At 53.2% G+C, this 27241-nt stretch overlaps 1 protein-coding gene across 3 annotated transcripts in view; it reads right to left on the minus strand.

Annotated features, from left to right (window-relative positions):
* Nucleotides 1–4522: 4522 nt before the first annotated feature.
* Nucleotides 4523–27241, minus strand: part of ESYT2 (extended synaptotagmin 2) — a 54923-nt gene continuing 32204 nt past the window's right edge. For 2 of the 3 annotated variants that reach the window (XM_037049522.1, XM_037049524.1), the window contains exons 11-23: nt 26898–26946; nt 25806–25895; nt 25322–25417; nt 20274–20336; nt 17213–17287; nt 16501–16587; nt 14184–14333; nt 12577–12962; nt 11272–11370; nt 9678–9809; nt 8074–8179; nt 7271–7320; nt 4523–7163 (exon numbers count right to left, since the gene is read on the minus strand). In XM_037049522.1, coding sequence (XP_036905417.1) covers nt 7118–7163; nt 7271–7320; nt 8074–8179; nt 9678–9809; nt 11272–11370; nt 12577–12962; nt 14184–14333; nt 16501–16587; nt 17213–17287; nt 20274–20336; nt 25322–25417; nt 25806–25895; nt 26898–26946 — 1429 coding nt within the window. In that variant the 3' untranslated portion in view covers nt 4523–7117. The remainder of the gene's footprint in view (nt 7164–7270; nt 7321–8073; nt 8180–9677; nt 9810–11271; nt 11371–12576; nt 12963–14183; nt 14334–16500; nt 16588–17212; nt 17288–20273; nt 20337–25321; nt 25418–25805; nt 25896–26897; nt 26947–27241) is intronic. The other variant, XM_037049523.1, reaches the window with a different exon arrangement.

Below are 27241 nucleotides of genomic sequence, written 5' to 3' on the forward strand. Positions count from 1 at the left end.
CACAAGGCGTTGCTCTCGCGAGAGGCGGGCGCACCTGGGTGGTGCCAGCCAAGAGCACACACCTCCAGTCGCGCCTGGCCACGCCCATGAGCTCCGCCCCACACACCCAGCTCCGCCCAAAGACTCCGCCCCCGCCGGGCCCCACCCCGTGCCGGGTCTCCGCCCACAACGCCGTCTCAGCCGCAGGCTTCGGCTCCGCCTTTTTCGTGCTAGCTAGAATTCTGGCGTTTTTACCCTGATATCAAAATTCGTTTTTTTTTAAAGATTGTATTTATTTATCTTTAGAGAGGAAGGGAAGGAGAGAAGGAGAGAAATATCAGTGTATGGTTGCCTCTCGTGAGTCCCCCGCTGGGAATTGGCCTGCAACCCAGGCATGTGCCCTGACTGGGAATTGAGCCCTGATCCTGTGGTTCGAAGGCCCATGCTCAATCCACTGAGCTACACCAGCCAGGGCTCAAAATTACTTTTACCGTTGGCTTAAACGGATGCAGTTTTTGACATAAAGGGACTGCATACAAACATGGACTTCAAATAAAATTGTGACGTCCCGCTATATATATGCAATGCAATCTGAGTACTCCCACAAGGGGGCACCCGTGTCTCCCTCTGAATCTACTCCTCATGTGGTGTGTTTTTGCCGTGGTCTCCAGCAAAATATTATATATAAAAATTGATGTTTTAGAATTCTGTGACCATAATGCTGTATATTTGACAACTTTCACATGTGTCAGGGATAAAAAATCAAAACCATATAAATTGTAAGTACTGATTAAATTTGAAACTAAAAATTTTTTGAAGCACACTTCTTAATGCTATGCTTAAGACTTTTAAAAATCAATTTGTTTCCCAGGATGAATATTCTGATTTTTCATGTTTATAGATGTAAATACAGAGAAAATCTGTTCACATAAATAACGGCACAGAAAATAAATTAATAGCAACATCACACAATTCCTTAAACATATTTTAGTAAAATACCAAAAACCACACACTATCATTAATTTCCATGAATTCCATTTGTATCAGCCAATAACTTGATTGGGCTTTCCTTCACTTTTTGTTGAAAGCAAAAACTTGGAAACAATCTGAATTTCACAGATTTTTCTTATCCAGTCACTTGAAATCATTCACTTTGTCAGATTCCAGGAAGTTTACCAAGACCTTACCCAGATATATTAAGTTGCTATTAACTATATCAGTTACTTTTTCATTTCAAGGCACTTTTGTCGATACATTTTTAAAAGACTTTTATTTATTTTTAGAGAGACGGGGAGGGAGGGAGGGAAACATGGATGTGAGAAATGCCAGTCGGCCACCTCTCACACGTACCAGTCCTGTTGGGGACCTACCCCATGACCCAGGCACGTGCCCTGACCAGGAATGGAACCTGTGACCCTCCTCCTTCACCTCTCTCCCCTTCCTCTATCTCTAAAAGCAAGGGAAAAATGTCAAGTAAGGATTAAAAAACAAAACAAAACAAAAAAAAGCACCTTACAATGTGGCAATGAGAAAAGGTTTTTATAGAATTAAAACGAGACCCCATGGCAAGGCAACATAAACTAAGGCTGAAGCTGTTTTCAATATATACACGAAAGGGTATAAATCTGGATAAAATAATCTCTTTGGTAATAAACCAAGTATAAAGTTCAATTTTTGAAAAAACTGTTTATTTTTATTGGGCAAATAAAAGTCACATGGCTCAAATTCAAAGGAAACCACTGTTATCCTTTTCCTTAATACCCTTCCAGAAATATTTTCTGCAGAATAAAAAAATACAAAGTGTGTAACCTAATCATAATTGTGACTAGGGAAACGAGCTACAGGAGCTGGCCACTAGCTTAAAATTTAAACACTTCATATAGGGCTGATTTGAAGGAACACTTCTCAGGAACTCGGGGTGTAACCCACAGGGTGGGGCAGAGTAGGGCTGGGCTGTCCCTGGCCACCTAGAGAGCTAAACAGGACACTGCCCCACAGCTTGAGTCACGGATGCTGAGAAAGGGGGGCTCCTGGCTAATCAGGAGGCAGCTGCAGAGACATTTCCTTCCTTTTTGTGGTTTTACACTGTACCATCTCTCAAAGTTTGAACTGGGAAATGTGAATGTCTTCAAACAATTAAGGAAAAAGCAGAAGTAATTGGAAGCTTGAGGCCCACACCTCTGGGAACCCTGCAGAGGCCTCCCTACCTCTGGGAGCTGGGCCAACAGGTTCTGCAGGACACCTGCTATGCCCCGGATTGAGTGACCCTGTCAGGGGAACCGGGGGGGGGGGGGGGAGGGGGAGGCTGGGCGTCTGCTGTAGGTGTGCCTCCTTCTGTCTGCCCCTCCTTGGTGAAATTGGACTCAAGGCAGAGCGAGGTGAGAGACAGGTGAGCTGGGTGCACACAGAGCAGGGGTCTTTGGTGCTTATCCTTCACCTCACTGGGCTGTAGCTCCTCAACACCATTCCCCACCTTTCCTTCAGGAATCTGCATGTGCCTCCTGACACGACAACCTCGGGAAGCCTGAAGGGGAAAAGTGAGCTATCCACCTTCCTCTTCCTCCTGGGTCCCTGGGGAGGGCAGCACCTCCTGGGAAGACCACCTCAGAGCAGGGTAACTCACAGAGGGAGACAGGTGGTCGGGGGTNAGACAGGTGAGCTGGGTGCACACAGAGCAGGGGTCTTTGGTGCTCATCCTTCACCTCCCTGGGCTGTAGCTCCTCAACACCATTCCCCACCTTTCCTTCAGGAATCTGCATGTGCCTCCTGACACGACAACCTCGGGAAGCCTGAAGGGGAAAAGTGAGCTATCCACCTTCCTCTTCCTCCTGGGTCCCTGGGGAGGGCAGCACCTCCTGGGAAGACCACCTCAGAGCAGGGTAACTCACAGAGGGAGACAGGTGGTCGGGGGTAAGCACCATCAGCCACAGCCCATGAAGAGTATCTTGAGCTGCAGATAGTAAGAGGCCTACACCACGGCTGCTGTGGTTCAGTGGACTGAGCTTCAGCCTGCGAACCAAAGGGCTGCTGGTTCAGTTTCCAGTCAGAACACATGCCTGGGTGGCAGGCCAGTTCCCCAGTAAGGGGTCATGAGAGGCAAGCACACTGATGTTCCTCTCCTCCACTTCTCCCTCTAAAAAATAAATACATAAAGGAAAAAGAAGGGGTATGAAGTCTAGGCCTTTTCCAGGCCAATGAGGTCAGACGATTGAGGGGTAGAATTGGGTGTATTTTTTAATTGGTATTAGGGCCTCCAGGTGGTCCCACCATAAAGGCTAGAATTCGATCTCAGCAAATGGGGAGGAGGAGTCTCAGTGACACAAGCGTACAGTCCAAAGTGCCAATGTGCCCGGGTCACGCTGAACCCAGTGACTGTCTGTGGGGCAAGGAGCTTTGTTGGCATCCCTCTGAGCCGGACACCCAACACAAGACAAGCTCACCACCCTCCCAAATGTGGACACAACCCAACGTCCTCCAACAGATGGACAAACAACAGGGGTTCACCTAAACCCTGGAGTATTACTCAGCCCTGAACAGGAACAAGGCTCGGACACGTGGCCATGGGCAATGGGCGAGGGGCCCAGGGCAGGACCCACTGGAGGTGAACCTGACAGCTCATCCTAAAAGATGAGGTAAACTAGAACTCAGCTTTTACTGAGAATTACTAAATTCGCCCTTTGCGGCTGCATGTCATGCTGGACCCTGGAAGCCTGCCTGCAGGGTGAGTGGCGAGGAAGATGCAGCGATACACTTTGGATACACTTTGCTTAAGACAATAGAAGAATGCAGCCTGCTAAGCAGCCTTGTAGCTTTGTTTTATTCTGTTACGGTAACAGCGCTCGGAGTCCTAAGATGTCTTGCAGAACTCTAAGCAGGAAGACTGCTTGGCCACGGTCACAAGGCCCCGGACAGGGTGCTGCCAAGAGTGACATATTTCAGATGAAGAGGGTTTCTGAAGTTGACAAGAACTGACTGATCAGCAGAGCCCATGAGCCCAAGCCCCTTACTCATGATTCTTTCCCTTTAAAACCCCCGATTAGAAGCCACTGGGGAGCTGGAGTTTCAGGTGATGGCTTCCGTTTTCCTCATGTGGCCCCTGTAATGAAGCGACTCAAACTCTCCTGCTGCTGGTCTCGGTGCTCAGTGACGGCCCTGCCGAGCCAGCGCCCGGTGGACAAAGGTGACAGTCGCCCCAACCTCAGCAGTGGACACACCAGCGTTTCCCCTCCAGGGTTCAGAACAGCCTGTTTCATTACTTGTCAGTGCTCGGGATGTCAAGCACGTGTGAGGACCCCATTTCCTGCTCACAGTTATCTTCCAGAAGAGTGGTTTGTTTCCAAACCCCAGAGTCTGAGGTGGGTGGATGAGGGTCTGATTAGGACGGAAAAAGAGTGAGTGACCGCAGCCACCAGAGGTGGTGCTTCTGAAAACGGAGTAGGTCACAGAGAGCTAACACAAACAGTGTCCTGCATTGACCTGTCAGACGATGGGGGTCCCACACTGGAATGTGCATTTCAAAAGACAAGGAGGAACGAGTCACAAGTGAGCTGACGTGAACGTTTTATTGAACACATACGTGTGCTGTCACGGAACCCCAGCTGACACAGCGGGCCCTCTCCATCTAGCAGAACTGGCAGCAGGGACCCAGGGGAGGGCGGAGCGATGGCCGTGGCCTCGGTGTACACCCAGAGCTGCCGTCGTGGGCGCAGGTTCTTGAGAAGGCGGGGCCGAGCTCTGGATGCAGGGCGTCTGCAGCAGAAATTCTCGCTGTGCAGAATGGCAACTCTACAAGGGCCTGTTTTCATCTGAAGTTTGAAAACAACACCTCTGTGCTTCTGTATTTTAAGGCACAGGACTAGCAACCCACACGGACACCAAAAGGGAACGCAAATTCAGTGAAGTACGTGGCCCTGCACTGCTCTGGCTCAATGTGGAGAAGCTCGAGGCCCCTTTCCCGGTGAGTCGATCAGGAGGAGCTAGAAACGAGCACTCTGAGGTTCTGAGGACCCGGCGCGCCCTCCACCGCCAGGGCCCTGCAGCACCAAGTCGGGCCTCCCCGGTGGTTCTTATGCTTCCCCACAGAAATGACAGCTTCCCTTTGAACACTCCCGTCACCAAATTAAGTCAGAATCACTCCGGCGAGGTGTTTCAGCCCCTCAAAATCGCCCTTCCTCTCTCTGTTCCTCCCCTGAGAGGGGCCTGGGAACCCGTAGATGGCCACTCTCAGGGGGCAGGCATCCTGGGGCCAACGGGCTTTGTTTGGGCTTTTTGCCTCATCTTATGTTGATTTCACCCAATTGCTTAAGATAAACAATACATCAAGTAAAATACACACCGAATGGCTGAAGCTGCAAAAGTTTTAAGTCCAAGTTTTAAGACGTTGGTAGAAACTATTGGTGCGCTGAATCCCAGTGAGCGTTTCTGCCCTGCCGATCCCTTTCACAGACCTGGTGTTAGAAACGTCTTCAATAAACCGCACGTCACGGGCAGGGAACCGACTGAGCAACGTCCAGTCCTGCTCCAGTCATGTGCCCTGTGTGCGCACACGTTCACGTGTGATCTCGGTGCTTGTAAGCTTCCCCTGCACGTCACACAGGAGACCGTGGGACCGGACGGGTCTCTTCGACAACCTGAAATGCGCTGTGAAGCAGGCAGTTCAGGAGCAAAGGGGAAAGAGCCAAAACCCCTGAAGGGCAGTGGGGTGCGGGGTGGGAGGCGGCCACATGGGCGCCTGGGCAGCCCAATCTGAGCAGCCCGGGGCCATGAGGCTCAGCCCCAGAGCTCCTTCCAACACATCACTGACCTCCAGGGGTTCTCACAGTCGGCAGGCACACGGCACACGGCACGCTCTCTGCACGTGTGCATCCTCCACGGCCCGGCACACACGGCTCAGGACATGGGCACAGACACTCGGAGGGATACAAAGCATGCTTTTAATCATCTAGTGAGAAAAATATATTCCAAAGTAAAAACTGTGTGACAATGTTGTGATACTGAGCTCAGTCGGCAGGAAGTAATTTTGGAAACCCAGGAAGCGGAGTCGCCCCCAAACGCCAGCTGCTAGCACCCTGGGTCCTGGGGGGCCCGGCGTGAGGGCAGAACGGAACCGAGAGCCAGCTCAGGCCCCATCCTGTGTTCGCCCGTGCCACCCTGACGAGTAGGTGCAGCAGCGATCGGGTGAAGCCCCTCCCTGTCTGCTCACCCCAGCCGACCTCACAGCCCACAGGGTGGCAGTGGGAGCTGGGCCCCCTCACAGGCCGGGAACCACGGGCAATTACCAGCACTCACAGCTACCGCACAACGGCCTCGCCCAGACCCTGACCATCTGGGTCGCGTTTTAGAAAAAGTACAGTTGTGTGTCGCTGCACTACTTCACGAACAAGTTACGACAAGCAGTTAAAAACTTCCGACCTCTCCGCTTCATGGAAGATGTTTCAGATCAGTGCACTGCGACTGTGGAACCCTACACAGCCCCCGAAACAGGTCATGCAGCTCAGCGGCGCCGCCTCCTCCCTTACGAGCACTGCGGCTTCTCAGTAACGCATCTTCATGGCCACAGAGTGTTAATAGTTTTAATACCTTCTTTCATTGATAACGGGCAGAAATATACTGATATTTCATAATCTTTCAGCTTTTCTTTTAAAAAATAAACAGCACAAAATAAGTCAGATAATTTTTTCCTGCAAAAACAAAAATGATTATTTGTCATAAGAATTTAGAAGAAAATATATATATTTCCGTAAGCCATTTTCTTCTGAATTCAAACCAGCATGTAGAGATTATAAAAAATAGAGTCTATTTACACGGCACAGTGTGCCCCAGTGACACACAAAAACAAGGCGACAACAAAGCACACACATGGACCCGCCTCCCAGACACACAGCTTCACCCACACAATGGTGCCTGCTGCCCTACTGTGGGCTGTGACAGCCGCTGACACACTGGAGGGAGTCAAACACACAAAACTGAACACTAACATCGGCCAAATATGCCTCAAATGTCCACGTTTTATAAAACGAGTAAGGCATGTCCAGCGAAGAACAAGAAGTATAAAAATAGCGTCGGTGAGTGGGGGCGGGTGCCTTCCAGCACGAGGGGCGGGGCCAACACACCAGCGAGCGCCTCGGGCGGGCTCGGCCTACGTCACCACGTGTGGTCTCATCCCGTCTTCCGTGAGGTCATACCTGAGAGCACGGGGAGAGGAGGGCAGACAGGCGGTCAGGGGGGCGGTGTCAGCAAGCAGACAGGGGCTCTCTGCCTCGAGGCCTGCCGCCCGCACGGGGACACTCACCACTGGGTCCAGCCTTTGGTGAGCTCTTCCGACGCCAGAGCAACCAGCACCTGCGGGTCAGAGGGCGTCGGGGAGCACGGGTTAAGGGCGCCCCTTCGGCTCCACTACTTCCCGCGATCTCCCCAGCCTCCTCCCATCTCCCTCCGGCCGCTGCCTGCAGCTGTCCTCTCCTTTCAGCCTCTCCTTTCCCAGACGGCTCTCCCCTAGGGGGCACCTGTGAACTAGTCGGTGGTCGATCCTGGCCAAGAGGTCCTTCCTAAGCCTGGTGTCTTAACGTCCGGTCATTGTGAACCGTCAGTGGGGCTCAGGGCTACTGGCTCTCAGGCCACTGAGGGCAGCACAGATGACAAGGACTGCCCATAAACGGCACCTGCACCCAAGCCCCTCCTCCCCTTCACCCCCACACGCCTTACCAGAGACACATGAGTTACCTGGGGGTGGAACTAGGACTGAAAGAGTCCAGAGAAAGGAGGCCCATGACGTGTCGGGGTAAAGCGGTTTGTTGGGGGGCAGACTTGGAAGGGCTCAGCCCTCCCTTGGGGTTTCTCTCACTGTGGTACCCCAAAATCCGACCTTTCTTCCACTGCAAATGCACGGCACGAGTGTGACTGACACGCCAACACCGAACACGCGAAAACAACGAAACAACTCTCCACAACGTACGGGTGTCGGCTGACACAGTCTTTCCCAGACCACAGTTTGATCACTAAGCGTCGATCACAGAGAAGTCCCCCCCCACGCACTTCGGGGACTGCTGGGTTTTCATGAAGTGTGGGAACCCACAAGGGTTTCCTCGCACTTACCTTGCCCAGCAGCCCTTTGTCTTTGGACAGGAAGCCGCCGCTGTTCTTCACAGCGACGTCCAGTGTCCTGCGCTGCACGTCTGGTAAGGAGACGCTGAAATCAAAGCTGGGGAAGAAAGAGGGCCTTCCTGAAATTTCTCCATGATCTTGCTGCAACTCATCATAACTAAACGTGACGTTTATGCTTGTGAGACCACTCCAAATGCTACAACACGTCTGTCACCACAAAACAGGATTCTTGCACTAGATGTTTGCGTCTGAGGTTTCATGAAATCACAAAATCAAAGTATTTTCCATTGTTTCGAATGTAACAGAAGACGCAGGCCCCCCCACGTACAGGTGGGACAGGCAGAATGTGGGCGGCGGATATTGCGTGCGGCTCGCCAGGAGCTGGGCTGGCTCCCCCTTCCCTGCCCCCGCCTCCCCCCNGCGTCTGAGGTTTCATGAAATCACAAAATCAAAGTATTTTCCATTGTTTCGAATGTAACAGAAGACGCAGGCCCCCCCACGTACAGGTGGGACAGGCAGAATGTGGGCCGCGGATATTGTGTGCGGCTCACCAGGAGCTGGGCTGGCTCCCCCTTCCCTGCCCCCGCCTCCCCCCGCCCCCCGACTAAAGGAGAGCAGTCTCAAAGCCTGGGTGAACTGACCCAAAGTGCTCTGCGATCTGGTTTCACCACAGAAACTGTCCACACTGTGCTTTTCAGTGGCTGAAGTCAGATGCCACAAACCGAAGTGCCTTCGGGGAAGCAAGTCCTCGAAGCCCACTGGAGTGTGGCCCCTGTGCCGCAGGGTCTCTGCAAACTGGAGGACTGAGGGCCCATGGCCTGGGGGGCACATGGCTGGGACGTGGCCGGCCCCCCACAGAGCTGCCACAGCTAGAGACCCAAACCTGGGAGCTCCAAGTCTTCAGTGCTGCCCCTAAGCAGGAGCACTGACAAACATGAGGTGCCCGCCCTGGGCCTTGGTGCGTGCCTGTCAGCAAGAACACGAGAAAGGACTAGCAGCACGTTTAAGATGAAATGTAGCTAGACTGCATTAGTAGAGACTGAAAGCATTCGATTTCATTATTTCCCAAAATGCTGGTGGCTTTCAGGTGCAGAGGACTGTAGGGTGAGACACCAGCCTTTCGCAGACGCAGGCTCTTTCCGGGGCCTCAGGGCGCTCAGGAGGCCGCCACCCCAGACCAGCCATGGGGGGTGGGGGGGAGGAGAAGGGGCCTCTTTGAGGCTGGAAAGTGAAAGAGGTTCCGAAAACCTAAGACAAGTATGCCATTCTCTTCACTAATTTTTAAATTGTCTTGGAAACCAGCTGTCTTTCATACGAATGTTGTATTTTAAGATGTTGCAGATTTGTCATTTGTAAACACACGTGTATTTTAATACCCTCGGTTTTGCTTTCAAAGTCCTCTGCTCTTCACCTCCTACCAGGCTCGCCACCCAGGTTTACGCTCATCACTCCTGCCCGAAGCCCGCTCACACCCGCCGGCAGTGTCCACTCTGGTCTCGGCCCTGTGCGGGCTCCCAGGCTTTCGTCCCTGGGGGCTCCGACTGGGCCTCCCTCATTCAGTCCGATAGTCGGTCGCTGCTGAGTCACGGCCATACCTCTGATCAAACACAGGGTTCAGTGTTTTCTTCGACACGTGCGTTTTCCTCCTTCCCGACCTCCTCTTGTCCGGTAACAAGTACACGCGGACATAGGGGTCGGAGCCGTCTTCAGAGAAGGCGATGAGATTCCTTGTAAGGCAAAGCAGAGGACAGCGCACGTCAGAGTTACAACAGTGGCAACTAGTGTCACATTCAAATGCTCTACAGCCAGGCCTCAAGTAACATCGTTTTCTTGTGATAATGGTCACAAGAAAAAAACGCGTTGCACGTCCTCCTGAGTCTTCCCCGGGGACTCCGGAGAGTCCAGACGGTCTGGTGGGTGCAGTGCAGGCCTGAGGGGCCCCCAGATGGAAGGGCGTCCGGTCCAGGGCTGTTCCCACCGTGTGCCCTGAGCTGCGGGGAAAGGCTCTAGCCACTCGTGACCCACAAATGGAAGGAGTGGGTTGAAAAATTACAATCCCATTTGTCTCTATTCATCTTCCTTAATGCATGTAGAGTGCACATCTCCCTCGATGTTCCACATCAGAAGTGCTTTGGGTCTTTGCTCCAGGAGTTGGGCGATGTCTTTAAGACCAGAGACATGCCACAGGGACTTAACTGCCGCCTGGACCGGTCCCACACAGCCACTGCCAGTTACTCACTCACTGACCGATCGGGAACCCGGCTGGGGGACGGACCCGCTGCAGTTCTCAGAAACAGCCTCCAGTTCCCGTCTGGCACAGTGACTCTCTCAGCAGCGAGGATCTGTAAGGGGCTCCATCGTGCGTGCGGAAATGAACTCTACACTTATGCGGTCGTGTCTCTAAACATCGCCGATTTTATTGTTCTGATTCCAACGGCTTTTTGTAAGGTCCATACACTCACGTAAACACAATTATGTCACAATCACTACGAAGACAGACAAGTCACACAGAGGAAAACCTCTCCGGACCATCATCCTCAAACACACGAAGCACACTGTCCCGTCATGTCACACCCTCTGGGTCGGAGCACAACACAGGAACACTGGCCCTTCCCGACCGTGGGGAGGTCTCAGGGGGCCGTGGGGGGTGGGACACTCACTTCCTCAAAAGGTGACAGCCGTGCCTGTTGTGACCCATCAACTTCTGGGCCCTCCGAATTTATATAAATTTACTCCTCAAAATTTATTCCCCCAAAACACTGCAATAAAAGAAAAGTATGTGCCCCGGCCAGTGTGGCTCAGCTGGGCACCGTCCCGCAAACCAGAAGGCCACCTGTTTGGGTGCAGTGACTTCGTCAGGGCACGGGCCTGGGGTGCGGGTTTGGTGCCTGGTTGAGGCGCATCCAGAAGGCAACCGACCGGTGTTTCTCTCCCCCATCAATGTCTGTCTCATCTTTCTCCCTCCCTTCCCCTCTGAAAACCAAGAATTAAAAGAGCAAACATGCTTGCTGTCCAGGTGCAGTAACTGACCGTCTGCACACCCACACCCGAGGGAGAGCTGCACAGCAGCTGAGTGGTCGGGAAGGGTGGGAACCGACTCCGAGAGCGGCGGACAGTCAAAGCCGAACTCCAGGGTCGCAGCGCACGGTGCCGCTGAGAGGCCGCCCGAGGCAGGCCGGCGCCGCTCACCTGCAGGCGTGCACCACCACCACCAGCTTGTTTCTCTGCGAGCTGTGCCGGATGGTCAGCTGGATCTGCCCCAGCGGAGACTGTCCCAGCGTCGTCCCGCTGAGGAAACAAAGCAGGGGTCACGGCCGCCCCAGACCTGGCGCAGGCCCCGCGTCCCCGTGACAGCACAGCACGGTCACGCTCACGCGTGCGGACTGGAGGGGACCGGACGACCTGGACACCCGGACACCTTCGAACCTCTGAGCATAAAGCAACCCGTCATGCTCCTGCTTCAGTGGAGGGCTAGTGTAGCTTAATTCTCCAAAACTGGCAGTTTTCCATTTAGGGCCCGAAGTGAAACGAGACACGGAGGACTCCTGACTACCAACACTGGTTTTCTGGGCTTCGGGCCTGTGGCTGCCCAAACCTACGTTTCTCAAAACCCACACCAGTCCCTGGCTCTGTGGTTCACCAACAGGACATCTAACGACATCGAAACATCCCCTTCGATGTCTCTCTCTCAAGGTCAAAGCACAGACTCTAACACAGGCAGCTAATGCCTGGCTCAGTGTCCCCCAAGACTATCTCGGTGGCTCCCCAAAGTCAGCTCCTCAGAAGTAGTGGTTTCTTATTAAAATTCTATCTTCTTCTAGAGCAAGAGAGGAGAGGGACTGATTTCTCTTTCCCAAAAGAACGGACGTGAGCAGGTACCGAGGAGACACTATCCTGAGCGCGGTCACGGGAAGGACAGACGTGTGCCTGCACCCCAACACCAGCAGCACGTTTCACCTCTGCCCCCGGTTGCTCCTCACACCCCTCTCCGAACCACCAAGAGAAAGAGCTATCTCCAGGGCAACTTCCTTCTGCTGAGAGGAAAAGGCTAACATCTGAAGCTTCTGGTGCCTGCAGACTGTTTTTTCCTCTGAGAACCGTGGGGTTTTGAGAAGTCAACCCCAACCTCCCAAAACAGACAAGCAGCAGGGGGCCAGCAGCAGGGGGCGGGGGGGTGGGCTGAGTGGAAAGGAGAGAAGAGGAGGCCCTGACCCTGCACAAGACGCCAGTCGCCATGGTCAGGGGCAGCAGGTCAGCTCTGGACTCTGCCTCTGGTCTGAGGACAGGCACACAGGAGCGCCAGAGCCCCTGTGTTCAGGGGACCCAATTCCCCATCGCATTCTAACCCGTAAGTGAGCTCAGGGGGAAATGGCAGGCTTCACTTTGCACGGGCACCGCCCCCAAGCTCCTATAGCCACAGTAAGCCAGCGCCCCTACAGCACGGGGGGTGGGGCATGCAGCGACCGGACAAGAGCAAAGTGTGTGTCTAGTTACTTCTCAAGCTGCCGAAGCCGCTGCCGAAGCTCTTGTGTGGCGATGGGCAGCGATATGTCCGAGGCTATGCTGGGGGTGGGCTCCTTGACAAAGATGTGGCCGGGGGAGCAGGTGGCGCCGACCTGCAGGCTGGAGGAGCTTCGACCCAGGTCCCGTGGCCCCTGAGGGCTGGCCTCCGCAGGCGGGGCTCGCTCCTCCAGGCCAGGCTTCGCAGCGCCCCCGATGACAGGCGTGGACGGGGCCGGGCTGCTGTCACCAGTGCCTGGTGACACAGACATCTGAGACCGGACAGAAGTTTTCCTCCCTTCTTTGGAAACCGAGGGTCGCTTTACTTGAGCTGAGTGTCGGTGGTCCGGAGACCTGTCTTGCTTTTCCAGGTGGAGCACCTAGAGGTGGAAAGAAGCGCAGTTACAAGCAGTAACACCGGTAACAGCCTGCTACATTTATTCACAGATGTTTCCTTAAAACTTGGCACAAAGCATTATAAACAATGTGGTCTGTTCGGCTATTCTACCACTAAAGTAATACAACGTTACATAAAGCTTTTAAAAAGAAAAGTTTAAGTAAAGTATCATTTTTATGACAGTCGTTTGTGAAAGTCGTTTCTGTGTACTGTCTTCAGCCTCTCCCACTGGCGGATGTTACTGCACAGTCGTGGCTCATGTTATCGCTGGAAGAGAGCGCCTCACCCTGCACAGGTGGTCTCCACCAGCAACCCTGTGGAAGGGTGCCAGACAAGGACACTTCTACCCAGCAAGGTTACCCCCGATGCCCAACATCGATGCGGAGGCAGCACGTGCCCTCAGCTGTCAGAGTACCTAGATCAATCATTTCCCTCGTTTTTAATATTTACTTTCGAAGTGCACAATGTCCCAACGAGCAGAGTCCGTGCTCCGTAAGTCCGCCCTGCACTCTGAAGTGATAGGGACAGCCGGAAGTTCTTCCCACTGTTACCAAACACAGCAAACAGCTGCAGCAAACAGCTTCTTGCTCAGGGCCTCCCCACTTCGTGCGCTGTACCAAAAAGACTTCCAGAGAAAGGCCCCTGGTCCCGGGGCTCTCTGACGCGCCACCGGGAAACAGCACAGTCCTTTTGGAAAGGCTGGTCCTGGCCAGGAGCCAGGAGCCCATTTCCACTGTCCCCTCCACACACTAAGTCTGTCTTAATTCTTTTAAAAAGATCACTCTCCATTTTAATGTGCATTTGTTCTATTAGAGAGTTTCGCCATTCTCTCACGTTTTCCAGTTTTACCTTCAACATTTCCTTAGCTGCTTATAAATGATTTATTGTCTATTTTGTCTATATTTCCTGTAATTTCCACCACCTTGTAGAGTTTCATTCAATTCTCTCGTCTGAAGAACTGCAAAGGACTTAATCTTAGCAGAAGACTTCGTTGATCCAGACAGCAAGTTTCTGGGCCAAAGGATAAAAAGGGGCCGATGGCATTCACAGGAAGGTGGAAGGAGTCCCACAGGGACCCGGACACGGTGCTCTGTGGGACAACGCCTTCCTGCCGGTCCTGGCCTCGAGACAACACCCTGCCCACCGCCCGCCCTGCCCTGAGCCCGTCCCTGCCCACCCTGTGCCTCCGGGGGGGACCACGCACCCTGAGGGCGAGCTTCATCTTCAGAGTGCTGTTTGGCCCTGAATTACTGAGCTGGAATCGCTGGTTAAGGGTCATGTCCTCGCTGGTGAGCAGCCGGCTGAGCGGGACCTTCAGACTCCCCAGGGAACACTGGTGCTGCTCGTCTCTGACCTGGGGACACCACAGCACTCACTGAGCACGGGGCCGAGGCGGACACCGCAGGGGGGTCCGACCCGGTCTTTCACCAGCACGCCCCCGCCAACTCCTCCGACGACAGACACAGTGGGGAGCCTCATGTAACAGGGCGCAGCCAAGAGGGGGGCCCCAGAAAGGGATTTGGAATGGGGTCCAGAACCCAAGGTGTCCAGGAAATATTAGAAAGACAGATAAGACATCCTCACCCCTTACCCCCCCCTCCACAGGTGTGAGTTGGGGGAAGGGACAAATGGAGCAGGGCCACCAAGAGCTGTTTTGCATAGCAACAGTTTTGCAGATAATCTCTAGAATGGTCATTTAACATATCTGTAACTTTTAACTGGTTTCATAGACATGTTAAATAGCTGTGGCCATAATCTGAGCCAGGGGGATGGAAGTGACTTCCACCCAAGATGTAACTGGGGGCAGGTCCCCTGAGTTATAGCACCCAAAATGATTGGCTCCATGCCAGGGGGCCGCACCTGCCCAGACTCACAATGGCAGCCCAGTAAACTTGGAATATACAGGAAGGCTGGCAGGTGTAGCCGATTGTGGGAGGAGTCTGAAATGGGGCTGCAAAGGAGGACCACGCGGCTTTGCCACAGAACTGTCACTCGGCTTTGCCGGAGTGGCGACCCTACCCTCTCCGCAGCTCTGGTGGAGAGAAGAACCATGCAGTTTTGGCCAGAGTGCAGACCCCTGCAGCTCTGGTAGAAGAGGCCCACGTGGCTTTGGCTGCGTGGCCTGGGAAGCAGGAGAGACTTTGTCTGGAAAATGTGTACAAAGAACTCTTGCCAGTAGATCGTGAGAAGGTGCCACATGGCTTTGGAGTAATTGGAGATCCTGCCTGGACGGCGACACAGCTGATGGTGCCAGCAGCCAAAAACACGGACGTGTGCTTCTTTTCCTGAGTTACAGTGCCCCAAATTAGGGCAGGGGGGGAAGGAAGTGCTGTGGGCGTCTGTGGGTATCCTAAAGGACTTTGATATTTTAATGGGGGTCGTTGGGTCACTAATTTAAGTCTTTATAGCTTTAAATAAACCGTTCCTTTCCTTTTCACAAATCTCTGGCATGGAGAGATGTCTTTCCAATTGGCAGCAGACAGACGAGCCCAGCAGGTGGTCAGGACAGTGTTAGTGTGCCACCCTTGGGGGGAGGGGCTGTTGTCCTGTAACAGTTCTTGGCGTCCCTGGGTGGGGCCAAATATTGCCCCCCTTGGGCCTCTGCTCCGCAACACTCAGGAAGACAGGACACTGTAACCAGTGATGCTACCTCACGTGTAGCGTCACTGTCCACATCACGTGTCTCTGTCACTTCCCCATCACACAGCGAGGAGCACAGAAAAGAACACAACTTTCACAAATCCACTTCGAACCCAGATGCAAGAACGCTTAACAAAACTTCCGCACACTAAACGGAACACACAGGAAGGATAGGACCCCACGACCGAGTGAGCTCATCCCTCGGGACAGGTCTGCTCGCGAGATTCTCTTAGGTCAAACCTTGCAAATCAAATAAAGGCTCGCAAGGTTCAACATCAGAAAATCAACGTGTTCCACCATATTTACAAACTTAGGGAAACCCATGATCATCTCACTAGTTGCGGAAAAATCTCTGATAAAATCCCACATCCACTCATGCCAAAATCATCAGCAGCACACCAGTGTCAGGGGAAGGGAAGGAGATGTCCTCAAACTTCAGGCTTAATGGTGAAGCCCTAAGGTTTCCCCAAGACTGGAAGAGGCCAAGGGGTGCACACCCGCGAGGCCGGCAGAGCAGGAAGGCAAGACCTGGGAGTCAGCAGCACCGGCCAGGGGCGGGGGGGAGACACAGAAGCAGAAGGGTCCTGACTCTTCACAGACAGTGCTGACGCAGCCACAGCGAGCCAGCGGAATAATAAAGTTCAGCAAGGCTGACAAAAGGGTGCCAAGGCACACCCCGGGAAAGTGACACAATCAACTAAAAGTTTAAAATTTAAAAAAAAAAGTTCACAGTATCACAGAGCCTGAAACACCGAAGGCTGTGTCTGACAGAGACATGCGGACATGGTGCTGGGCCCGTAAGAGGTAAACTTCAAATTCGTGCGGCCTCCTTGTGTGCTGACAGTGCCTCAAGCCGTCTACCAGGAAGGCAAACAAGATACCTCGACTTCCAGGTCCTGGCGCTTGGGATTGTGGATGAAGAAAGTGAAGTTCTCTTCCCACACAGGTTCATTGGTTTTGTACCGAATCTGAAAGCAATGCCAAAAAATCAGCTCTGTGATATTTTCTGTGCTTAACCCTTTACTGTGCTTGAAAGCCTGGGATGGCTGTAATTAAATTCCAAGACATACATTTTACTGAGCAAGTACTATTATGCATTAACTGTGAGACGTGTCCAAAACCCAGAGCCCCAGGCTTTCCGAGTGCACGGGCAGGCGGCTGTGAGCCCCTGGGACGGAGGCTTTGCTGGTGCTCAGAGCAGTCGCAGAATGAAGGCCTGGAACTCCCAACCCCCCTGGAAAGGCTTTCTCTCGGAAAGTAGGACGTGCTGAGCAACGGCAGGGCCTCCCCCCACCCCCGACAGAACTGCAGGTGTCGAGTTCTATGCGTTTTCAGCACAGCTGGTTGTCTTTTAAACTAAATATTTATAGAACATTCAAAGAAAACTTCCATCTACCAATGGAGTCGAGCAAAAGCACATTCATGTCAGTTTTAGTGTTCCTTAAAAAGGAGCAGTATCTTCGTCTCCAAATTAAGGAGCTGGGGCTCCGTGAAGTGACTGCCTCGAGCAAACAAAAGGGCCTCACGGGCACCAGTGGTCCAACGCCCGCCGAGCCCGTGGCAGGGCCGTCCCAGCGCTCAGGTCAGCCTCACCTTGCTCTCCTGGGCCTTGTGACCAATCGACATCCGTACCAGAGGGTTGGGCCTGCTGTTCACTTTCTTCCCTGACTGTCCAGAAACAAAAAACAAAGTAAATGAATGAACATCCTGAAACAGGCCTGTTAGAAATGAAGTTATTGGTGTGTATTAGCAGTCATTCCTACCCACTTCTCAGTCTTCAGTCACAGGGACTAAGAACAATTAACTGGGGCAGGGTTGCTAAGCATGCTCCAAGCCATAATTACATCTCCCAAGAAATCACTAAAATACGCTAGGAAATACGCTAGGAAAATGTCTACTTATGTGCAAGTGTTAAGGGTTAAGATCTTTTATTTTTAGAGCAAGCTGCTTTGGAAAAATGAAATCTTCTGAGTATCTTAAATGTTAATTCCAGCTCGCAAAACTTATTTCACCAGGACAACGAAATAAAGTATAATGAATGAACAGAAAATCACGAGCAAGGGCAAATGTGAAAGAGTCTATAATTCAGAACAGTCCTCTTTTTGGAATAATAAAAACACTACAAAATGTCAGAAATATGTTTTTACGTTTTTAACTTAGTATCTTCTGTTCAAACATGTAGCTACCAGGTATCAAATCCCACTGACCAGTGGCTCAGTAACTTTGATGGAAGAGTAAACGCCAATCTAGAGTCACATTGAACTAAGCAGATACAATAAATATTTTTAAAATGGTAAGAAGCATCCTTAGCACAGAGAGCTGATAAATCACAGTGAATCACAACATACACGGGACATGAGGTTTATTTACAACTGAGCCCCACAGAAGATGCAGTTAAATACATTTGTGGAAACCAATGACAAGATCACCATGTTTTAGTATCAGTTTTGAAGTCAATCCTCAACACTGCAGCCATGACAAAAGTAAGCATCAAGTTCACATGATTATTTGAATAAAACATTGCTGGCCCAAACCTACTGCCATAATCTATTTTCTGGGTCATCTCCATGACGTGAGTGAGTGCCGCACAGTGAAATAAACGCTGTGAGAAGTTCACGGGCTGCAGACGGCGGTGGCAGAGACCGCACGCGTTTCCTTCAACGCACTTTCTCCCTCTTCCCCGAGCAGCGGACCTGGGGAGTCAGCGGAGCACAAGTGCTCGGTGAATCCAGACCCCACTCCCCACCCTCCCCGGCAGACAGGTGCAGCGAGGGACCGTCTGGCCTTAAAGGGAGGGGCCACCCCGGGTGGAAGCGTCAGCAGGCCTGAGCCCCAAGCCGCACTCTGTGACTCTGGGGGCCAACTCCTGCCAGGCTGACTCTACAACTACTGTCTGAATCTGATTCACAAGCCCAGTGTGTTTCTTAACTGACACACCTACTTACTTCATCTCTGCAAAAGCAGCCGCTCACTCCCAGAGACTTCCTGTGTCTGTCCCTTTTAAGATGCGCCTTTTCTTTAAACTTTCTGACGTCTTTAAAAACAAGGAAACAGCGGCTTTGGGACCTGCCTTCGGGAAGATGGCAGGAGCCGCTTCCCTAACGCGCTGGCTCTGCCCCCAGACCCCCTCTGGCTGCGCGTGTGAGCGACACGACAGATACCTGTTCACCCTGCGAATTCCTGCAGCGTGTGTAACACAAACGCCATCAAGTCAAGCCTTAACTGACACCTTTCTCTCTCTCTCTCTCTCTCTCTCTCTCTCTTTCTTTCACATAAAGTAGTGCTGTGTCTTAAAACAGATGATGTTTGGGATCCTAAATCACCGAGTCTTCCGCCACGATGCCATCTCAGACGGCATCAGCGCCACTCGGAGACACGGGGCATCGGGCAAGTGAGTCAGGACTGTCCCGCAATTACACCTCAGCTCTTCACCACTGGACTGTGGAGGCCCACATTTCTTCAAGGTGAATTTCAGTCCATAAAACGAACACAATACCATTTCCAGAACCTAGCTGTCAGGCCTAAATGCGGAGATGCAGCAACAGTTAAAAGGAACACACTGGACTAGCTGTACGCAGCCCCTTCCACGCATGACCGTGTCGAACTCACTCACCGCTCCAGCAGGGAAGGCACTACCCCTCTGTCCTGTGAGTGACCGAGAGGGTCCACTATCCTGCCGCGTGGAGGAGTGGCCCTGTGGGGACTCCAGCCCAGGCAGTCCGGCCTTGCAGCCTTGCTCTGACCACGACGCAGAAACGGGGAGGGAGGGCTGCCCATGCAGTCCCGTCAGGGTCTCTCTGGAAACCGCTGCTTCATCTCCTGCTGGGCCACACGGCATCTCCTCTGCACCCAGGGCAGGGAGGGCGCAGCTACCGCAAAGCGGACTTCACTAGCCTCTCTCACTTTTGAAATCTAATCATCCTTCTAGATGAAACTGACTTTAAAGCATTCCCGATTCCTTTCTATGGAATTTTCTTAAAACAATTACATTTGAACCCTCCCCCAAATATTTAACCCTAAAATGTTCAAACAAACTAAAAAAAAAATTGTAAGTCATCAGAAACTTCTAACAGTTTAGCCAGACAAGGCTTGTCCATGGTGTTTGGGGAGTGGAGCTTAGTTTTCCATACACCTCACTCAGTGAACGCAGAGCTTCTGGAAAGGCCTGGCCCCGCCCAGCAGCACAGAGCTCAGAGACCGCCAATCAGAGACGGAGGCCGCCAATCAGAGACGGAGGCCGCCAATCAGAGACGGCCTGACTCGGCATATTGGAAGAGGTGATGCTTGAACAGACAGTCACAAGGAGAGCCTCCCAGCCATAATCTGAAAGGTGGTTAAGATTTTAAACAGGTCTTCTACTTCACCATTTTCACAATTTCGAGCCCAATCAAAATACAGATGATTGACAACCACCTTACATATTGCCGCCTCACTCAGCTCAACAGAACCGGTATCTAATTTATCACATTGGAACTTCATAAAATTTATCTTTGAAGTTGACTTAAATTCTTCTAACTACTGTTTTTTGGGGTAACAAAAACAGGCTCTCTCCAATGACAACTAATTACTAGTTAGTCATAAACCCACGAGGGTTAAGGCATCATCTCTTTCAATATGTCTTCACGAACTTTTCAAAGGGAAAACCATTGTTTACCTTGAAAGCTTTCTTAGCTGCAGTCTTCTTCAAGACATCGGGGTTAAATTCTAATGGGTTACTCTTTCAAGTCAGAAGAAAATGAATATACGAAGGGTTAATAAAACATGCAATGAGGAGTTTATGTATGGTTAATGACATGAACATTATGCAAACAAACAAACATTAGGAAAGGCTTCCAGTGACTCTCCTTTGCTTACTGAATAAACCCTAAAATGCCTATAATTACACAGAGGTCTTTATCTGAAGTGCCGACAAATGGTCCCTGCGTGGCCAATTCACTCTCCGGCCAACGATATGCTACAGCAGCAGACGCGACTGCTCTCCCTTCCCCAGTCCACTCCCTCTGTGCAGAACCTCGGCAGGGAGGGGTCCTTCTCCACTGGGCACCCCCCACCCCACCCCGACCGGTTCTCTGCCGAGCAGGAACACTGGGGCTGCTTAGATCACCAGGAGTCTCTCCCGGCTTTAAAGTTCTACTTTTACGGGTTGTGACCTACTTGAACTGACTGTAAATTCATTCCTTTCTGCCCTTGAAAGGGAAAGACTGAGTTGTTTTGCAAGCTCCTTCAAGGGCAGACACATAAGATGAAAGATTTCACCATTTTAGTTGTAATTAACTTCAAATGACAAATTGAATTTCATTACTACTTTTTTTTATAAACAGTAGATTTTATAATGAAGAAATGGACACTCTGCCTCCGGCCTCTCGTGACTGTGGCCGGCTGGGCAGGCAAGGAGATCGCACATCCAGCCAAGAGGGCCGAGTGCCCGTGGGAGCCAGCCTCAGCCGGAGCAGCCGAGGCAGCCGCCTGTCCAGCTCAAGGGCACTGGGACCCCAGGGCATGTCACTGAGGGGAGCCCAGACAGGGAAGCTCTCTCTGGGCAGGCAGGCTGTGTGCTAAATGCACGTGTCATGGTTGCACGCAGCAGTGACCACGAAGCAGGCAGGCAGAGAGGCTGTGCAGTGTAGGATAAAGGGCCCAGGGGAGCCGTGTAACGTCGTGGAAGCTGCCAGGCCTGGGGGTGGCACGAACCAGATCATCCAGGTGCACTAGGCAGGCGCCCAGCGTGAGGCCTTCCACCTGGGGCCCTCACCATGAATGGGGCGGCAATGCCACCTGTGCTTCCAAGGGAGAGAGCACCCGCTCGACTTTCCCATAAAGTGGACCTGTGTGTGAACACCACCCGTCTCAGATAAACCCCACGCACAGCATCATAAACTTAACAAAGCGACTGGGCTGGAGCAGACAGGAAGCTCAGGGGTGTGACTCTGGGTCCGTGCTGAGTTCAAAGCCCAGCTCGGCTACTCACTGGCCATGACCCTGGATCTCTAATCTCAGTCCCTCTCGCACTGTGTTGGCTCCTTATCTGAGAAAGTGACCCTCTTGCCCGAGACCAAATGAGCCATCCACGCAGAACCGTGGAAACTGTTCTGCAAACACGAGTTACCCTAGGAGCCGAAGGTCTAAAGCTGGCCCCCTCAGCTTTCCTCCGAAATTCCAGCCCGAGACTGGATCAGAGGAGAGCGAGTGCTGAGCTGGCGATGGAAAGAGGCCGTTTCCGGTTCGGGACAGAGTCCGGTGGCGCTACCCCTCTGGGGGAATGACTGACGAGCTGAAAACTAAGGGCGTTTTCTGCAGGGAGAGGGTAGGAGCACACGGGGCTCGCAGCCACCAGAACCTTTCCTGGACGTAGGGAAGGGCTCGGGCCTGGGAGGAAATTGAGAAAGCACTGATCTAATTTCACGGTGAAAACCAACGGGTTTTTAAAAAGCAACGACTGTTCGAATTTAATGTATAGAGCATTCCGTGATGCCAACATGTGACTCAGAAAGCAGAGCACGTGACTTGGATCCCAGAGGAGGAAAGGCGGTTTTGATCACCAGGCCGTGTCACCAGGGCCCAGCACAAAGCAATGACACCAGTCAAGAGGATTCCCGCGGGGCCTCTGGCGAAGGAGGGCGCTGGCCTCTAGAGACGAGCCACGGAAGCCATTCTACGACAGGGGTGCACGACAGACGCCAACACGCGCCCCGGGCCTCACACCCACCCCTGGGTCCTGGCTCTCCTCCCCCGTCAGCGGGTGATGGGCCTGTCATCCGAGTTCCGCCCGCCTCCCTTTTCCAAGTGGAAACAGAATGAGCTCTTCACAGTGCAAAGCGGCCTATTAGATTCTGGGACCAAATGAACTTGAAGAATCTCACTATCGATGAATGAAATCAGCAATCTGTCAAGAACGGGCGACTCACACTCACGACTGAGCCACTGGCGACGCCCTGTCACCCCAGAGCAAGTAAAAATAACCGTCTGCTACAGGCAGCCAGGGCCATGCGGGGAGGGATGCAGGGAGAGGGTAGGAGCACTCGGGGCCCCCAGCCGGGCCTGGGAAATGGAGCAAGGTCAGAAACACACCATCCTCTGCTCTGGGAAAGTCCTTAATTCCTTAACAGAAGCTGAATGATTCTAAGTCCAACCATCTTTTTCTCTCTCAGGAGCTCTGGTCAAACAGTGAAGGGGAAGGCCAGTTCCCAGGCCCACTGGTGAATTTCTGTCCTCGTGACCAGCCCCACGGGCTCAGCAGGGACTTTTAAGGAGAGCTATGTTCTAAAACTTCTCTTGGGTCAGGAGGAGAAAGCAGATTGGAGTTTTTTGAAAGCCTGCAAAGAAAGATTTACACCTCACACTGAGATGAACCACAAGAAAATCAAATGAATCGTTATGGCTTCTCTTTTTCCACAGGAGGGTTTTTATTTTTACTTTTTTGTGGGCTTCCTCATGACTCACCCGGTCTGTTCATCTCATTATCAGATGTGGCAGCCAGTGTTAGTCACAGCACAGTTACATGTCGCAAAACGAGCACAAAACAAGCACACACGGCAACGGAAACCATGCAAGGACAGCGAGGAGCATGCCACGCCGCTCCACCCGAGGGGGTGGTGTCAGAGCTCCAGCACATTCTCGCGGCACCGTGGGAACAGGAGGAACCCCCCCCCCCCCGCACTCACAAACAGCGCTCTATAGACCGAGGCGGTGTTTGCACAGAGCACCAGTCCGGACGCACGCCTCTCTTTTAAGGAGCCACACCCAAAGCTTCCCTCGTAGACACTCTTGGGAAGTGGAAATGGGAGGAGGAAGCAGAGAATGGGGGCTGTGGTCAGTGCACAGGAGAAGCACCACAAACAGGAGAGCAAAGGGCACTGCAAGAACCCACGGAACCGAGGGCAGCGGCCACGCCCCTCGGGAAGCTCCAGCGGGCGGGAGCACCGTGGCGGCGCTGGGGAGGCCTGGGGAGGCCTGGGGAGGCCGTCTGCGCCTGGCGGCCAGAGCACAGGGCCCTTAACAGCAGGTTAACAAATTCCCCTGGTTTTTATTTTTTCAGTGTCTGCTACATGATGTCATTAAAATTTTAACTTATGTGATAAAACACAGTTCTGAAGCGCAGCCTCCTCCTTCTCCCCAACTCCCGGCACAGCACTACCCTGTACGTCCTAACATGCACCCCACGCTCACTCCGCCCGGCACAGTGAGGGGCCTGCTGGCCAACGTGCCTGTGGCCAAAAACAAGAAGTTCCGCCACAGAGAAACTCTGTGGGAAGGTGGAATAATGATGAGATAAGTTGTAACGGAAAAAGCCAGATTTCAGACTTGGCAGAGGGGCCCAAAGGTGAAGGTAATAACTTCGAGAGAAATTAGGACGTCAAGGTCAGTGAGGAAACTGTCACTAAAAAGCAGGACTGTGGCTGACCCTCGAACAACACGCGTCTCAGTGGCTTGCAAGGAATGGACACACGCTGCTCGGGGTCCTGCCTCTCTGATCAGGGCTGGGACCCTGGGTGAGCCGGGGGCTGACGGCTACTCTCTGTGGATTTCAACGGGGCGCCTGCAGCCCTAACCCCCATGTCGTTTAAGGGTCAACTATAGAAACGATTTCACACAAGAGTTCGGGTACATGTTCCTGTTGTGAAAAACAACAATTAAAGTTTAACTGCTGAAAACTTTAAAGGAAGCACACCCATACAGGAAGCACATTCACTGTGACGCTGTACAAAGCCCGAGGAACGCACAAGTCTGAAACCTCAAATGGTGCTGAGGTGAGGTGTGTGTTTCATGAAATCCAGGGAATGCCGTCTAGTCACGGTGAGGTGAGAGAGACAGGCGGCCCAGGTGACACACCAAGGTGAGCCAAGGGCCGAGTGCCACTCTGCTCCCCGTGTGTCCACAGGGACAACGGACTTGGGGGACAGGCACAAACGACCTGGACGAGTGGGCATCTGCCACCGGGGGAGGAAGCCCCCGCAGGTGGGAGCAGTCCTCTCTCCTCCACCCAACAGGCCTCCGCCACGTGGAGTAAAGTGAGAAGGACCACGTCCTGAACACGTGCGCGACACACGGAACTCATACAAGCAGGAGACATTTCTCACCAGCAGTGGGGATGAACTTCGGTGTGGGGATCCCAGCAGGCCTCACCCGCCTGAGAATGTAGAAATTTTTCTTCCCCAAGTTACAGTGGTTCCTGTCCTTGACAGTTTTTCGCAGAGCAAAGCAACTGCGATGCAAACGAGGTGCACCCGCTCTGGGCCGCAGAAGCCGTGGTGGCAGGAGACATGAGGCGTGTGTCTGCTGTGCAGCGTGCCCCGGGGCCAGAGGCTCCACTCACACGCCGCCCCACCCCCCGCTGTCCCACCCATCCCCCAGCCATGTGGCAGCCAGGATGGGTTTGTCCTCAGAGGTGCTTCAATTCATTGCCATGCCAACAGAGAATGAGCAACCAAGCTTTACTATTTAGTGATTTTCTGCAGAGCATCTTCTTCCCTGACTACGAAGGAAGAGCAGAGACCCCCTCTGAATCGGGCATTTCTTCACACAACGCGCCAGAGCAAAGACCACTCTGAGTGTCCTGAGTGACGACAAGGAAGGTGCCCGAACGTGAAGACACCCCATCCCTCCCACAGCTGCCCACGGCTGGGACCGAGGGAAGATGCAACCACAGGAGCAAGCGGCGGTGTGGAAGTGAGCCCCCCAGCAAGCTCCCACAGTGCTACCTACCGGAAGGTTCCTCGCTGAGTCCAAGTACAAGATCAGCAAGGAGGAGGAGGGACCGTCGTTGGCTTGGCCTTTGTCGGCTCGGATGTCTGTGAGCACCTACGGGGAAGGGGAAACGCCTCAGCCCGGGCGTTTCCAACGGGGTAGAGTCTTGCTCCCTGGTTATGCCTGCCATGCTCACGAGAACAGGGAAGAGGGGAACCGAACCACCCAGTGCGTGCAAGCAGAGAGGGGATGTGGGAAGGGCTGTCCTCACGTCGAAGGAAGCACGCAGCGACCTGTGGCCCTCCGAACCCTGCACTGATACAGTGCACAAGGTGTGAGGGTCCCTTCAAACAGGTATAAATGACCTGCAGGTCTCTTTTCAAATTCTGAGACCACTGAAGTGACTTAAGCACAACAGTGCAGAGTCCCACTACAGCTTTTCAATCCGAGGCACGGCACCCTGGGAGAACTGATGTCGGTGGTCAGGAACACGGCTGCGTACCTGGTCCAGGCGGGCGGCATGTGGCACCGGTGAGAGCCACTCCAGTTTCAGGTGCAGCTTCCCTCTGGGGACCTCGTCCAGGGCGAACCACTGAAGACGAAACGCGCGGGGTCAGCGGTCGTGCTCCTGGGCACGCGGTCCACACCGACGGAACGCACTCGGCCCTGCCCGCTGCCCAAGGCCATCTCACCGCCTCACAAACACCAACGGGTGGGTCCCACCAAAGCCCCAGGGGGTGAGGAACTCTCACACGTGATCTACACGCAAGGGTCCAAACGCCTCCCGGCTCCACTGGCTCCAATGTACGGACTTGACTAAAATTTGTGAGCCCAGAGACAATAAAACATCGAACCCAAATGCTGAATTTCGGTATCAAACAAGTTAGCATGTTTGCTTTTATTCATCCTTATAAAACAGTCAATAGTTGTTTCAGCTTAAAATATCAAAGCCCTTACTCAAAGATGGCCCCAAACTGCAGTGTTGGAAGAGCCGGCCGGGACCGGGGCCTGCGGCGCTCACCGTGAGCGCTGACGTGGATGCTCTGAGGGGCAGGCCGCCACCAGGGTCGCTAACCACGCTCTGCTTTCCCAAGCGCGCCCACCTTTCTCACACCAAAGGCTCTGACAGCAGCGCCCCACCCGCAGAGCCGCCACCTGCTGCCCACCCCGCTGCTCTCACGGACCCTTCCCGCGGCGACCTCCCAGCGACAGCACGGAGGAGCACGACAGCGCCGCTCGGCTTTGAAATGCTCATCGCCGATCGATCAATCGACCAAACTGACTGACCGATCGATCAAACGCCCCTTATCACACAGCTGCTCCCAGCCAGCCGCCTGACCCCGGGGGAGAGCCTGCGCCTGCCTGGAATGAGTCAGCCCGCGCTCGCGTCTTCAGGGGCACGTCTGGCGTGTGGTCGGCACCCAGTAAGTGCTCTGCGCTTTGGCTCTTACACTCCTTCCCACGGTGCTCTCACTAAGAGGCCCAAGCCCCCCTCCGTGTCTGAGAGGCAAACACCACGTTTCCCGGGCACTGTGGCGGGGAGCAGCGCTCGGTGGACACGCACTGCACGGCGCCAGGCGCCCGGAGGACTTACTTCGTCCAGAAGGCGTTCCTTTTCCACTTCGGTCAGGTCCAGCAGGAGGCTGGGGAGGGCGCACACACCAGTCAGAGCGCAGATGCACACTTCAGTGACCCCAGCTTGAGGTCCCGCCAGCCCCGGAGGGGAGCCAACAGGATCCTGCGCCCTGCAGCTCCGCCCACGCCCCTCCCCCACGATCTGTCTCAGGTGAGGTCTCACATGTCTTCTCCGGCCAGCTCCCTCCAGTTTCAATCGGGGAAATCTGGCCTACACAGTGTTTCACTCAAGTGCAAACAACCTGTTCAATGAACTGCTTAAAACGTTCCATTTGCTCCTTGTCACACTGTCTCGTAAGGGAA

The sequence above is a fragment of the Sturnira hondurensis genome, unplaced genomic scaffold, assembly GCF_014824575.4.
Source record: "Sturnira hondurensis isolate 20B ecotype Veracruz unplaced genomic scaffold, ASM1482457v3 Scaffold0006496, whole genome shotgun sequence".
Lineage (NCBI taxonomy): Eukaryota > Metazoa > Chordata > Mammalia > Chiroptera > Phyllostomidae > Sturnira > Sturnira hondurensis.